Source organism: Canis lupus, chromosome 14, assembly GCF_048164855.1.
Source record: "Canis lupus baileyi chromosome 14, mCanLup2.hap1, whole genome shotgun sequence".
Classification (NCBI taxonomy): Eukaryota; Metazoa; Chordata; class Mammalia; order Carnivora; family Canidae; genus Canis; species Canis lupus.
In genome coordinates this window covers 60,513,168-60,526,969 of record NC_132851.1, presented here as the reverse complement: position 1 = coordinate 60,526,969, position 13,802 = coordinate 60,513,168, and the positions used below count along the sequence as shown (strand labels likewise).

Genomic DNA, 13,802 nt, shown 5'->3' with positions numbered 1-13,802 from the left:
ATCCTCCCATCCCTACCCTGGACTCCCAGCTCATCCCCCGTAACTGAAGAGTTAATGATTAGCATAGCTAGGACTTCCAAGACGCTGCTCTAGCTCCAAGGTTTGTTGTGTCCTTTCTGACTGGCTAATGCTCATCCATTACAGTTTGCTTAATCCTCAGAACAATCATGTCTTATACTTTTATTGTTCCCACTCAAAAAAGAAGAGAATTACCCAGGGTTATACAATCAGCATGTAGGGAAGGCAGGATTTGAACTCAAGTCTCTTATCCAAAGAACAAAAAGGGGTGGTCAGTTCTTTCCTGCCTCTAAAAGGATGTTTTGGCTCCTCTGACACTCACAAAGCGATATAATTCCCAAACCCTGTGACACTTTTGGCAGCAATTAAGTTTGGATAAACTGATTTTAGAGAGCATGAAAACTTGTCTGAGACGTTTTACGTTTATTTTATGGGAAGTAAGCTGATTTCTCATTAAAAGTTTTCAAGCAAGGAAATGTCTGACATACATTTTTTAGAAAAAAAACAGCCTGGCAAAGTAGAGATAGACATACTGAAAAGTACAAAAGTTGAGGCAGGGAATTCAGATTGAAAGTTATTGTAATTAGCAAAGATGTCAAATGATGAAAGTATGAATTAAAGTTACAGCCAGGGGGATGGAGAGGATGGGATGCACCTAATTCAAAGGTTTGTTAGAGGCTAGAAGGTACAAAATCTGAAAAACAATAAGAGGTGAAGATGACAGGAAGGGAAGAATTAGAGACTGTTTCAGATTTCTAGCCACGGGTAGAAGTGGGATCATTTCCTAAAGGAGGAAATATAACATAAGTAGCAAATTTGAGGTAAATTTGGTCACGTTGAGTTTGACATGGCTGTAGGACGTGCAAAGAAAGCAGCTCTGTAAGCAGACCTTAAATTGGAATAGACAGACCTTTACTATCTGCTAAACATTTTTTGTCTGTGCCCTCCCACCATTTCCCTTTTGCTGCACTTGCACTGCTCTACTGACTTGATGATTCCACATCATACATCTCCATACACTTGGACCCACTACACTTTCCACCTGGAATACCTTTTCACTGCTTGTCTGCCTGGAAAGTTCCTTTTAGGTCTTCAAAATGCATCTGAAATGTTTTTCTCACCATGATAACTCAGTGAATCCCTCAGGTAGCATGATAACCCTCTCCCTTTTCCTCTCCACTTAAATTTATTTGAATGAGTCCTTGAATAATTTCTAGCTGTAAATTATGTGAGGGCAGACCTCCTGTGTTTTGCTCACTGTTATACCTGCAGTACCAAGAATAGTATCAGTATTCTTGTACTAAAGTAGTACATACATCTCTATATACCCACATATATATTCAAGTAAATGAAAATTTAACTTCTCTTATACTGTTTTCCCAACTAAATCGAGTGACTTGAGGGCAGGAATATCTTTTAAATATCTTTTAAATGTCTTTTAATGTTTGATGAGAAATTAAAGCACAAACTTTAATATAAATAACAATAAATTGGGGGAATATTGTAAGTGCAGAGATTTCTGGGGCTTATGACTCAGAGGTTCTTTTAGCAGGTCTAGGAAGAAGCCTAGAAATCTGTATCTTATCAGCTCTCTGAGTGATTCTGATGATGGCTGTCTGAGGACTACATTTAAGAAATTAAGGTGAAATAATATACAGTCCTTCTGGTATTGATCTTACTCTCACTTTTTTTTTTTTTTAACACCAGCCATTACTGACCAGGATACAGTAAATATTTTCACTGAAGGTAAGTTTCAAAATTATCTCATAAAAATGGTTTACCAAAATATGAATAGTAAATGTTCAAGTGTTTGCACTGTTTGCCAAGGTAGTTTCTGTTAAGGTGTTATCTTTATTCTCAATTCACTCTTGTGCCTGCTGTTGAGATAAAACATCACTGATTCCATTGGCCCATGGAGTGATGTTTAGGTTTTCACCTCCTTTTAAAAGGAGGTGGCCGCAGTGACATTCTGGGTCGAGTCTGACCTCAGGATAATTTTCGTGGCAGCCTTGGGAACCTTTTCTTATCCTGCTCTATGTTGGCATTTCTGTAGACTTGTAAATTATGTTTGGTGATACCATTTATATGGCTCCCCCTAACCACTAGAATAGTCTGCTTTGTTGTTTAGGGTAATTTAAGTTAATTAAAAAGAATAATAGGGACGCCTGGGTGGCTCAGAGGTTAAGCATCTGCCTCCGGTTCAGGTCCCAGGATAGAGTCCCACATCAGGCTCCCAGCATGGAGCCTACTTCTCCCTCTGCCTGTGTCTCTGCCTTTCTCTTTCTGTGTCTTTCGTGAATAAATAAATAAAATTTATTTTAAAAAATAAATAAAAAATAAAAAGGAATAATAAAAAAATTATAAAAGTATTGTCAGTTTAATTTCTCTAATCTGAAAGAAAAGTCACTACTTTTCAATGTAATTCAGTATATTCTCAGGCTACCACAACAGAAATATAAACCCTAGAAAAGAGCTCTTTACTTCTCTAGTGATGAAAGTAGTTAGAAACTAGTTCAGTGTACCTCAATAGCTGGCCTATATCAAATACTTAATTGATGTTACAAGGTTATGCTACCTTTATGGGTATTTTTCACCTTCATTATGTATTTAATTCATGCTTCCTTTTAATGAAAACGTGCTTCAGTAATTTACTAGGGAATTTGGTTGAAGGATACAGGGGAGGAACTTATGTTCTGTGTATACTCTTAATGGAAGTCTGGCCCTCCTTTATCTGGAAAGTCTGTTAGGAAAAAATACCTTTGGATAGATGTCCTATTGAAGCAATCTCACTACTTTAGAGCAATAGAAATTATTGTTGGTGACTTACTTCTAATTTCTTAGTAATCAACTTAAAAAATGGAAACAAATCATGGGGATGGGAATTGGGAGGACTTGAATGATCATTTCAGCTTCACCCATTGGAGTGTTCATGGGTTTTCTCTCTTATGATGTGTAAATAAGCCTCTCTAGATACTGAGAGACCGTCACTTACCCTCAAGAATAGTCTGTGGACCTGAAGTAACTCTTTTTCAAGGGCACATCTGGTAATGTAGAGTTGATTATGGAGATGGCCCGGAAATTACATGAGGAGTTGAATTACCACTATGAAGATTTCTTGATAAGAACACTTTTCCAACGTCAGTGTACACATGAGTCACTTGTTAGAATGCAGCTTCTAGTAAGTTCTGAGGATCTAACACACAGCACGGTGCCTATGGTCAATAACAGTATTGTATGCTTGCAAGTTGCTAAAAGTAGACCTTCATCATTCTTACCACACATGCACAAGAAGAGTTAACTATGTGAGCTGATGGAGGTGTTGGTTGCCTTGATCTTGGCAATCAACAATGTATACGTATATCAACTCATTGCACTGTACACTTTAAATATACAGAATTATATTTGTCAATTATTCCACAATAAAGTTGAGGAGAAGGAGAACACAGCTTCTCATTTTTCCCTAGTGTGGGTCTTAGAGTCCATTTTTTTCAGCTTTGAGGTATAATTGACAATATTGTAAGATATTTAAAGTACACAAGATCATGATTTGTTATATGTATACATTATGAAAAAATTCCATCTAGTTAACATATTCATAGCCTCACATGTTTAACACCTCTCCACACACTTTTTTGGTGAGAACATTTAAGTTCTATACTCCTAGAAAATTTCAATTATACAATAGTGTTATGAACTATAGTCATCATGTTTTACACTAGATCCTCAGACCTTATTTACCTTATGCCTGAAAGTTTTTACACTTTTACCAAATTCTCTCCATTTCCCCAACCCTCTAGCTCATGGCAACTACTTTCTACTCATTCTTTTTAGGAGCTTGACTATTTTTTTTTTTTTAAGATTCCACAACATAAAAAAGAAAAAGATTCCACAACATATAGGTGGTACTATTTGTCTGACTTACTTTACTTAGCATGATACTCTCCAGTTCATCCACATTGTTGCAAACAGAAGAATTTCCTTCTTATTTAAGGTTGAATAATAACCCTCTGTGTGTGTGTGTGTGTGTGTGTGTGTGTGTGTAAACATTCTTTTGACCCATTCATCCACTGATAGACCCTTAGGCTATCTTCACACAATGGCAACATTTCTAATAAATTTCCAGGGTATGCCGGTACTGCAGGTACACAGACTGCACTTTTGAATAGGAAAGCTATAGAGAAGATGGAAATTTCCTAGTAAACTTGTGGCTCAAGCTGTTATATCCAGCACTGACCTATCTTAACTTATTTTCATGGAAAATTCCAGAGAACACAAGCTGCTCCAGAATTTGAAGCTCCATGTCAATTAAATTCAGAAATAATCTCTAAAATGCAATCTATAGGGCAGCCCAGGTGGCTCAGTGGTTTAGCGCCGCCTTCAGCCCAGGGTGTGATCCTGGAGACCCAAGTTCCGCATCGGGCTCCCTGCATGGAGCCCGCTTCTCCCTCTGCCTGTGTCTCTGCCTCTCTCTCTCTCTCTCTCTCTCATGAATAAATGAATAAAATCTTTTTAAAAAAATAAATAAAATGCAGTCTATAGTCAATAGTAGTCACATAAATACCCTAAAAAATAACACACTGATCATGCTTTTGGAAAGCCTAGCATGTCCTGGGGAAGAATACATAAAAGACAAGTTGTAAAAGATAGATTCTTGGCAGCATCTCCCCAAAGTAAATGAATCATGATCTTCCAGCACTTTAATATCTTTTTCTCATTAGGATGTGGGGCCCGTCCAGACCTAATAACTTTGTCTGAGGAGAGGATCCTAGGAGGCAACAAGGCTGAAGAAGGAGATTGGCCATGGCAAGTCAGTCTACAGAAGAATAATGTTCACCACTGTGGAGGTGTCCTGATCAGTAGCATGTGGATCCTGTCAGCAGCTCACTGCTTCAGAAGGTGAGACCACAGCTTACCTACCCATCCAGGAATGACTAGGAGAGACATATATAGAAGAACTCCACCCATACCTCCCAGGACTGAACATAATTGGATTATGCTAAAAGGAATTGAATGCAAAAAGAAAAAATTAATGAGTGTTTTCTTCCTATTCATAATAGCAAAAACAAACTTTTTTTTCTCCCTTCAGCTTGCTAAATTTAATCCAATTTTTTTCTGTTTCAGGCAATAGCATGCCAACATGATAAAGAACAATGATTTATATGTCAGAATGTTTCACTTAAATCCTAGCTATGAAAGCTTGGGAAATTTATTGAACCTTTATAAGCCTCTTTTATTTTTCTTCCAAATTAAGGGCATACTGTTATCTATGTCTTAGTGTTTTTGATAGGATTAAATACACTAATGTAAACATATGTTAAATCGTAGCAAAATGAATTGCTACAGGGGATCCCTGGGTGGCTCAGCGGTTTAGCACCTGCCTTTGGCCCAGGGCGCAATCCTGGAGACCTGGGATCGAATCCCACGTCGGGCTCCCGGTGCATGGAGCCTGCTTCTCCCTCTGCCTGTGTCTCTGCCTCTCTCTCTCTCTCTCTCTCTGTGACTATCATAAATAAATAAAAATTTAAAAAAAATGAATTGCTACAGGATGTTTGCACATTATATCATGAAAGCTGATCAGCGGGCTGATGGCTGATCTGAGACTGTTGTATGCCATTAACTAATTCTCTCAAAACAATTATTGAATATCTACTATGAGCATAGTATTATCAGAGAAGCTAATTAAACACTGCTCATACTTTAAAGGAGCCTACATTCTAATGTTAGAGATAGATATGCACAAAAATAATGATCAATAATGATGAGTAGCGTAAATAACATGAATTTAAACTACTTAAAAGTTCTTCATTGATGTGACTGAAGGTTATTGCTAACATGAAAGTAATAAACTGTCAGGGTAGAGTAGGATGAAAAACTTACTTAGAATAGAAGGACTTTAGACAGATGAGTAAATCTGTTAGGGAAAGACACAACCTTATTATTGGAGCATCCTAGATCCCTACAGTTGCTGGGAACTAAACTCAAAATGTTCACTCAAAAAAGTGAAGATCTAAATCAAATGTGCCTCTGACCATATCTATCCTCTTCTCAGACTCACTAAATAGCCACAGTCTAAAATCCAACTTACCACATACCCAGAGCCCTCCTATCCGATCAATCCAGACATTTCTCAAAGCATGAACCTTGAGTCCCAAGCAGACTGAATTATTCTCTTCTACTGGACTCTACGTACTTTTTCGGATTTAAGAGTATCGTGCAGTAGTCTTGTTAAACTTAACTCCCTCATAATAGTTTTGTAACAGGCACTATGTTATGCAGCAGTACCCTCAAATCTGCAAAGGACTCCCTAGAAATGGTGAAGATTCTTCAGAATTCCAAAGGGAAGAAATGGGGAAAGGGATATTAACACCTTATGGAAAAGAAACAGATTGAGCAACTGCTCTTAAATGCAATACCTGGATTTAGCAGGCACTTAGCATCATCAGGGATATAATACAAACTGTACTGTATTCTAAGCCCTACACAGATCCAACCACCAAATGCTAAGTAAAGGATATCACTATAAAGAAAACCACTGTTATAAATATCACCGATTACCAAAGGAATTCATGATTTTAAATGCTTGAAACATCTTCTTTCCTGCTTTGTCAAAGATTAATTAACCATATAATTGTGGGTTCATTTCTAGGTTTTCTATTCATTTCTAGGTTTTCACTGTTCTATTGATCTATGTGTCTTTGTGCCGGCACTAAACCGTTTTAATTACTAGAGCTTTCTAATATAACTTGAAGTCCAGAATTGTGATACTTCCAGCTTTCCTTTTCTTTTTCAAGATTGCTTTGCCTCTTGGGGGTCTTTTGTGGTTCCATACAAATTTTAGGGTTGTTTTCTGTAGTTCTGTGAAAAATGCCTTTGATATTTTGATAGACATTTCATTAAATGTGTAGATTGCTTTGGGTACATAGACATTTTAATAATATTTGCTCTTCCAATCCATGAGCATGGAATGTATTTCCATTTCTTTGTGTCCTCTTCAATGTATTTCATCGGTGTTTTATAGTTTTTAAGAGTATAGGTCTTTCATCTCTTTGGTTAGGTTTATTCCTGGGTATCTTATTGGTTTTGGTGCAATTGTAAATGGGATTGATTCCCTAATGTCTCCCTCTGCTACTTCATTACTGGTGTATAGAAATGTAAAAGATTTCTATATACTGAGTTTGTATCCTGCAACTTTACTAAATTCATTTATCAGTTCTAGCAGTTTTTTGGTGGAGTCTTTCAGGTTTTCTAGATATAATATGTATCATGTCATCTGCGAATACTGAAAGTTGTACTTCTTCCTTGCTGATTCAGATGACTTCTATGTCATTTTTTGGGTCTGATTGCTGTAGCATACTTATTTATATTTTTGTTCCCAGACATTCACACTGTTTCTTATACAAAGTAGACACTTAGTAATGCCTTGTTCAAATCTAACTGATGAAAATAATTGTTACCTTCATTGAATGCTTATTGTGTGCCAAACACTGTGCTTGACACACTCTTCTCAATACTTACAACTGTGTTAGAGGATATCATCAATCATATTTTATGCAAAAATAAACTAAGAATTAGAGATATGAAATGAGTTTCCCTAAATAACACTGTTAATGTATGGCATGGCCAAGATTTAAATCTAAATCTAACTGGCTCCAAAATCATGCTCTTATTCACTTGCTGGATGAGAGAAAAAAGGAGGGAAGGAAGAGATGAAGAATATCTTTAGAATCTTCTCTGTAAAGATCCTGAGCAGAAGTTCAATATAAAAAAAATCATGTAATTTGCTTGTTGTAAACTACTTTTTTAATTTTTTTACTACTTTTTTCTTTAGAATTTTTTACTTAGCATTCACTCTCACACAAGCTACTGTACCTTATAAAATTATTTCCTGGACATAAAATTTTTATTTCTGTATCATCTCTATTTAAATTCCACAAAACTCTTACATTATTATGTGGTTACATTTTATTGTTATTCAACATTAGGAGCAACATTGAGTTAATCAAGCCCAAATCACAGACCCTTTAGATAAATGATCATTCATTTACTAGCTGTGTAATCCAGAAATACATACCAAAGAGATATTGATCAAACAGTTGCTAGCTGGTGACAGGGATGACAGACACAAAATTCAAATGTTTGACATGCTCACAAATTCCGTATTCAAAGTATGTTTTCATATTTTTTTAGCCAATCTAATCCTCGTCAGTGGACTGCCATCTTTGGTGCTTCAATAGCATTTCCTAAACAGAAAAGAAGAGTAAGGACTATTTTAATCCATAACAATTATAACCCTGCAACTCATGAAAATGATATTGCAGCTATACAACTTGAAGGAGGTATCAACTTTACCAAAAATATCCATAGGGTGTGTCTCCCAGAGGCTACCCAGAATATTCCACCTGGTTCTTCTGCTTATGTAACAGGATGGGGATCTCAAGAATACGGTGGTAAGTGTCTCGGGAAAAATAACAACAGCAACAAAACCTCCTGGTACTTGCTGCTATGCAATATTTTTTAATTAGGGAACACGTGAAGGACATGTTTTATGGAAGAAACCATTCTATATTCTGATGAGCCCAAGCTCTGGTTATTCCTGAGTTTCCTCAGCAAAGCAAAGCAGTGTCCCTACAAATTGTAGGAAATTTTCAAACATATTAATAGGGACATGTAAAAGAAAGTGATGAAGAAATATGAGTTCTTCAATGATGCAGAATCCCTAGGTCTCAAATGTCTCCCCTATAAAGAAAATTAAAAATAATTGAATAGAATATTTGGATAGGTATTCTCTAAGGGTTTTAACATCCTTTAAAGTATTAACAACCATTAAGGTATTCTGAGATGAAATGAATCCTGCCTCTAAAGCAAGAAACTCTACATGTGCATTGCCCACCCTTGTTTATTGAAGGAATAAAATAGGAATAAAAACGAGGGCAATGTGAAAGAACAAATAGGGCCATGGTGAAAATAAGAATATCAGCCAGGGCGTGGAAGGATGGCATTAACAATTTCCACATGCTTCAGCTCATGTTGTAGATCATGTCTCCAAGGAGTAATATGAAGGCTTAGTTGTCCTAGAAAATATTTCACTGTGTTTTCATGACCCAAAAAATTTAGTTTAATAGATAAAATTTGTGCCAATCACAAAAATGGCAGTGCCCCTTTGAAGGAACATCAATATAAAATAAATCAGTTCTCTAGCCTTGAAATCCAACTGGTTTCTCTTTCATTGTTAGACTAAAGGTTATTCAATGTGTTATTTTCCCAATTCAAAGTCAGTCAGTGAATAATTTAAATCCTACTAGTAGATCTTAAAACAGCAGTTTTATTTTGCTCTCAGGTTCTAAGGGGCACAGCATGGCAAAGCTAAAGGAAAAAAATAAAATTGACCTGTATAAAGGAGTTATTCTACTCTACTATAGGAATCTCTTCTGACAAGAAACTCTGACATATATCTTCCATAGCTTCCTTTGCTGCATAAGAAATTGTGTTTGGGATACATTTATTCCTTCACATATTTATCATAAGGTTATTAATTTATCCATTTTATTTCTGCTTTTATACTTCACAGGTAACACAGTTTCAGATCTACAGCAAGCACGGGTCAGAATAATAAGTAATGATGTATGTAATGCACCAACTAGTTATAACGGAGCTGTCAGGCCTGGAATGCTCTGTGCTGGCCTACCTCAAGGTGGAGTGGATGCATGCCGGGTAAGTTCATGACAATATTATCACATCATTATCCAAGTTTGTAAGTACTTACTAGCATGTGATACTGTGATAGGCATAGAGGTAACATAATTATAATACACAGCCTTGATCCTCTAAAAACTTAACTAGATTTTAGAGTTAAAATTCTCTTATGCAGTTGAACACCAATTTTTGTTGCTGTGGTTATTGAACACCAATTTTGAGAAACCAAATTCCAGAATGTTAACCACCCAAGTTCAAGAACAGGACAGAACTGCATTGAATTCCTTAACCTCTATGACAAATTTTTTTATCTGTAAAATGGGGATAATAATAGTACTGAACTTTAGCCAGGCCTGTGCTAAAAAACAAAGAAATCTCAGTCATCTCAGCTATTTTTCCTGTTTTTAACCTAGACCATGACCACTGATGTAATTTCAATCTCTGATAAAAAAAAAAATTCAATCTCAAACTTTCAAACACTATAAAGGTTTAAATAAATTAATCCGTCCCCTGAGAGTCATAGACAATAATTGATTTTAAAATATAAATAAAACCTGAATATCAGCACCTTGAGGATAAAAAAAATGTACACAAAAAGCTTAGTTACTATAGTCACAACAGTTTCCATAACTGTAAAACAGCATAAATGAGGAGGGGGGGAAACTATTAGATCTAGCCTGTCATTTTCAACCAAACATAAAAATGCGAATAATTATGAAATCTTAAAGTAATTAGAATAGCATTTTTTTAAAGATTTTATTTATTCATGAGAGACACACAGAGAGAGAGAGAGAGAGGCAGAGACAGGCAGAGGGAGAAGCAGGCTCCATGCAGGGAGCCCGACCTGGGACTCGATCCCGGGACTCCAGGATCACGCCCTGGGCTGAAGGCGGCGCTAAACTGCTGAGCCACCTGGGCTGCCCAGAATAGCATTTTAATACTAACATTTTAATTATATTATCTAAACAATTAACGTGTTTATGTCTTTTAGTAGATTTTAATCCTAAGTCTGAAACTCCATATTGTAACAGCAACAACTACTTACTATCAGAAATTACATTTCTAGAAATTTAGAAAAATTAATCTTTTCTTGAGGAATCTGCTGCTGTTTTGGGGGGGGGCAGATAGTATGCAAAAAAATCAGGTTTATTCTTTCCTCAAACATTACTGAGTTTTTTATTTCGTGCTCACAATCTTGAAAAAGTAGATAAGAAGTAGCTCTTCCACAGTTTTCTCAAAGATCCCAATCTATGAGCATTTTCCCAAAATTAAACATTTTTATTGACTGCAAGGTTGTGTAAATGGAGAGGAATTGTTTATCAATTTTGAAAATACCATTAATTACCCATTGGCCTTTTCCCTTTAAGTGGAGATGTCTTTGTGATAGAGAACACTTCTTGTTCCACTTCCTGTTTATTTTTTATTGCTAGCTCTGTATCAACAAATTCTCAAATTTCATAGTGATTTTCAAAAAAACTCACCAATCAAATAAGCAACATACCTGTACGCTGACAATTCTGGTTCTACTAAGAGCATTAACTAGATTGAGTTAAGGAAACACCTGAAAGATAAAAGGGTGTTACTCATGCTTCACTCAAGATGCCCCTTTCCACCTTCATACACAAATTCTGCTCTTCCTTTTAAGCCCAGATCAAGCCCTAATTTATCATGAAACTTCCCCTGTGTGTTCCACTCCAGAACTCAATAATTTTCACTGAAATACAACAATACATAGAGTTTGTGCCTCAAAAAGAAATCACAGTTTACAAAAAGGCTTATGAGATCATACTTGTTTCAGTTCATCCACCCATTCATTCATTCATTCATTCAGAGAAAACGTATGAATTACTTTCTGTACACCAGATACTGTGCCAGCATAGCAATGTAGTCCTTGCATTCATGAAAGCTATATAGTCTAGAAGACAGAACACAAGCTCAAATGTCTGATCAGGCAGTGAAGCTGTCCAGAATCAGGAAAATTATGTGTGCCTCTTAGGTTAACATCTGCTTGCCACTCTTGGTAAGACATGCAGAGAAATTTCTTACTAGAAAGGAGAAGAAATCACAGCAAAAACACAATGATGAGTAAGTGCTGAGAACTGGCTAACTGAAGTGCAAACACACAACCCAAAGGATGCAGGTGCCAATTAGCTCTATGCAGTGCTTACCATGGTGATTCACACACTGACCCTTCTCCCCATCTAGACCAGTAATTAAGTAGGTATGAAAAGCTAGCTACTAAGCATAGTCAAATGAACAGCAAACTATTTTAAACTCACACGTGGTAAAAGCTAACTTTTATTAGTACAGACCATATGCCAGGTTGCACTGAAAGTGTTGTGTGTGTAAAACTCATTTATAGAAGCATTATTTGCAGATGAGGAAACCAAGGCAGAGAGAGCTGAGCACTGGGTGTTATACTATACGTTGGCAAATTGAACTTCAATTAAAAAGAGAGAGAGAGAGAGAGAGAGAGAGAGCTAGGTTACTGAAGTTCATATGGCTGATAAGCAGAGGATTCCAACCCAGGCTCTCTAACTCCAGAAGCCACAGACTTAACCTACCATGCAGTATGTCAAACAGACTAAATTTGTCTCCCCATCTAGATTACTGCATTAAAATATTTGTTGGTTAGTTTATTATAATTGGTGAGTAGGTATTTCATAAGGAATGTTTTACTCATTGCCATATAAATGTCTTTTTCATTATTCACCAAAGAATACTTTTTGATAATATATTATGCCTCAGACACCATGCAGGACTATGAAAAGGAAGATAAGTGAGACTTCTGAAGACTCATTCATCCAACAAATATTTCCTTAGCATCACCAATGAGATAGAAGTTTAGGATACAGCAGTGTCCAGAATAGGTAGGCCTTCCCTGGCAGGCCTTCTAGAGTAGCCAAAAAACCAGACAATTAGCAAGTATTCTACAAGCCGTGAGTTTTGCAGCAATGCACAGATGCCACGAGGGGAACTGGTACAAGGGAGTAAGTTCAAACAGTCACCCGAGGTGCTTGTAAAAAATAACACAGGAGGGGGGATCCCTGGGTGGCACAGCGGTTTGGCGCCTGCCTTTGGCCCAGGGCGTGATCCTGGAGACCCGGGATGGAATCCCACATCGGGCTCCCGGTGCATGGAGCTTGCTTCTCCCTCTGCCTATGTCTCTGCCTCTCCCTCTCTCTCTCTCTCTCTGTGACTATCATAAAAAATAAAAATAAAATAATAATAATAATAATAATAATAATAATACAGGAGGGAAAGAGATGTACACAAGATATGGGAGCACAGGCAATGAAAAACTAATCCAGCCCAAAGCTAGTAGGGGTGACAGTGGGGAGGAAGATACAGGCCAGGGAAGGCTCCCCAAAAGAGGTAACGTCTGGGATGGGAAGCACTCAGCCAGGCAACTGAGGACAGTGGGAAACATGCTTCTCATCTTCTCACATTTGCTGAAGGAACAACATGTGGTCTTGAAGGATTTTGGTAATTTTCACTTGAAAATTGGTATAGTATTTCAACGTTGTATAATGTCTCAATAGGGAATGTTAGACTAAATTTATTTACTGTCATAATGGATGTGACTTCTGACATAGAAATAAACTCCTTAATACTTTCGGTTGTCTCACACTTAAGCAATTAATCATTGTGTTTCCCTCAGGGTGACTCGGGTGGCCCACTGGTTCAAGAGGACTCACGGCGGCTTTGGTTCCTCGTGGGAATAGTAAGCTGGGGGGACCGATGCGGTCTGCCAGATAAGCCAGGAGTGTACACTCGAGTGACAGCCTACCGTGACTGGATAACTGAAAAAACTGGAGTCTAGCACAATAAATGCATCTTTGTGGCAAAGTCTGTATGCAGGTGTACATCTAAAATTCCAAGACTTTCCTTTTCAGCTGCTAAAGAAACCGAAAGTTCCCTATTTTAACATCCTGTTACTACATAGATATGGTTTCATCAACACTATATGTTCTTTATTACTCTGGATTTTATGTTTTGTCAAGAAAGCTATATGAATGCTGCCTCGTATCATGGCTTGTGCCAGGGGTAACATGTAAACTAGCTACAGAGGTAACAATTTTATAGCAGTT

General features: G+C 37.0%; 1 protein-coding gene across 1 annotated transcript in view; it reads left to right on the top strand.

The window, feature by feature from the left end:
• TMPRSS11D (transmembrane serine protease 11D) overlaps positions 1-13,567 on the top strand; it is a 50,332-nt gene extending 36,765 nt beyond the window's left edge. The window contains exons 6-10 of the mRNA XM_072773903.1: positions 1,726-1,764; positions 4,737-4,914; positions 8,206-8,465; positions 9,587-9,729; positions 13,373-13,567. Coding sequence (XP_072630004.1) covers positions 1,726-1,764; positions 4,737-4,914; positions 8,206-8,465; positions 9,587-9,729; positions 13,373-13,534 — 782 coding nt within the window. The 3' untranslated portion in view covers positions 13,535-13,567. The remainder of the gene's footprint in view (positions 1-1,725; positions 1,765-4,736; positions 4,915-8,205; positions 8,466-9,586; positions 9,730-13,372) is intronic.
• The last annotated feature ends 235 nt before the right edge of the window (positions 13,568-13,802 follow it).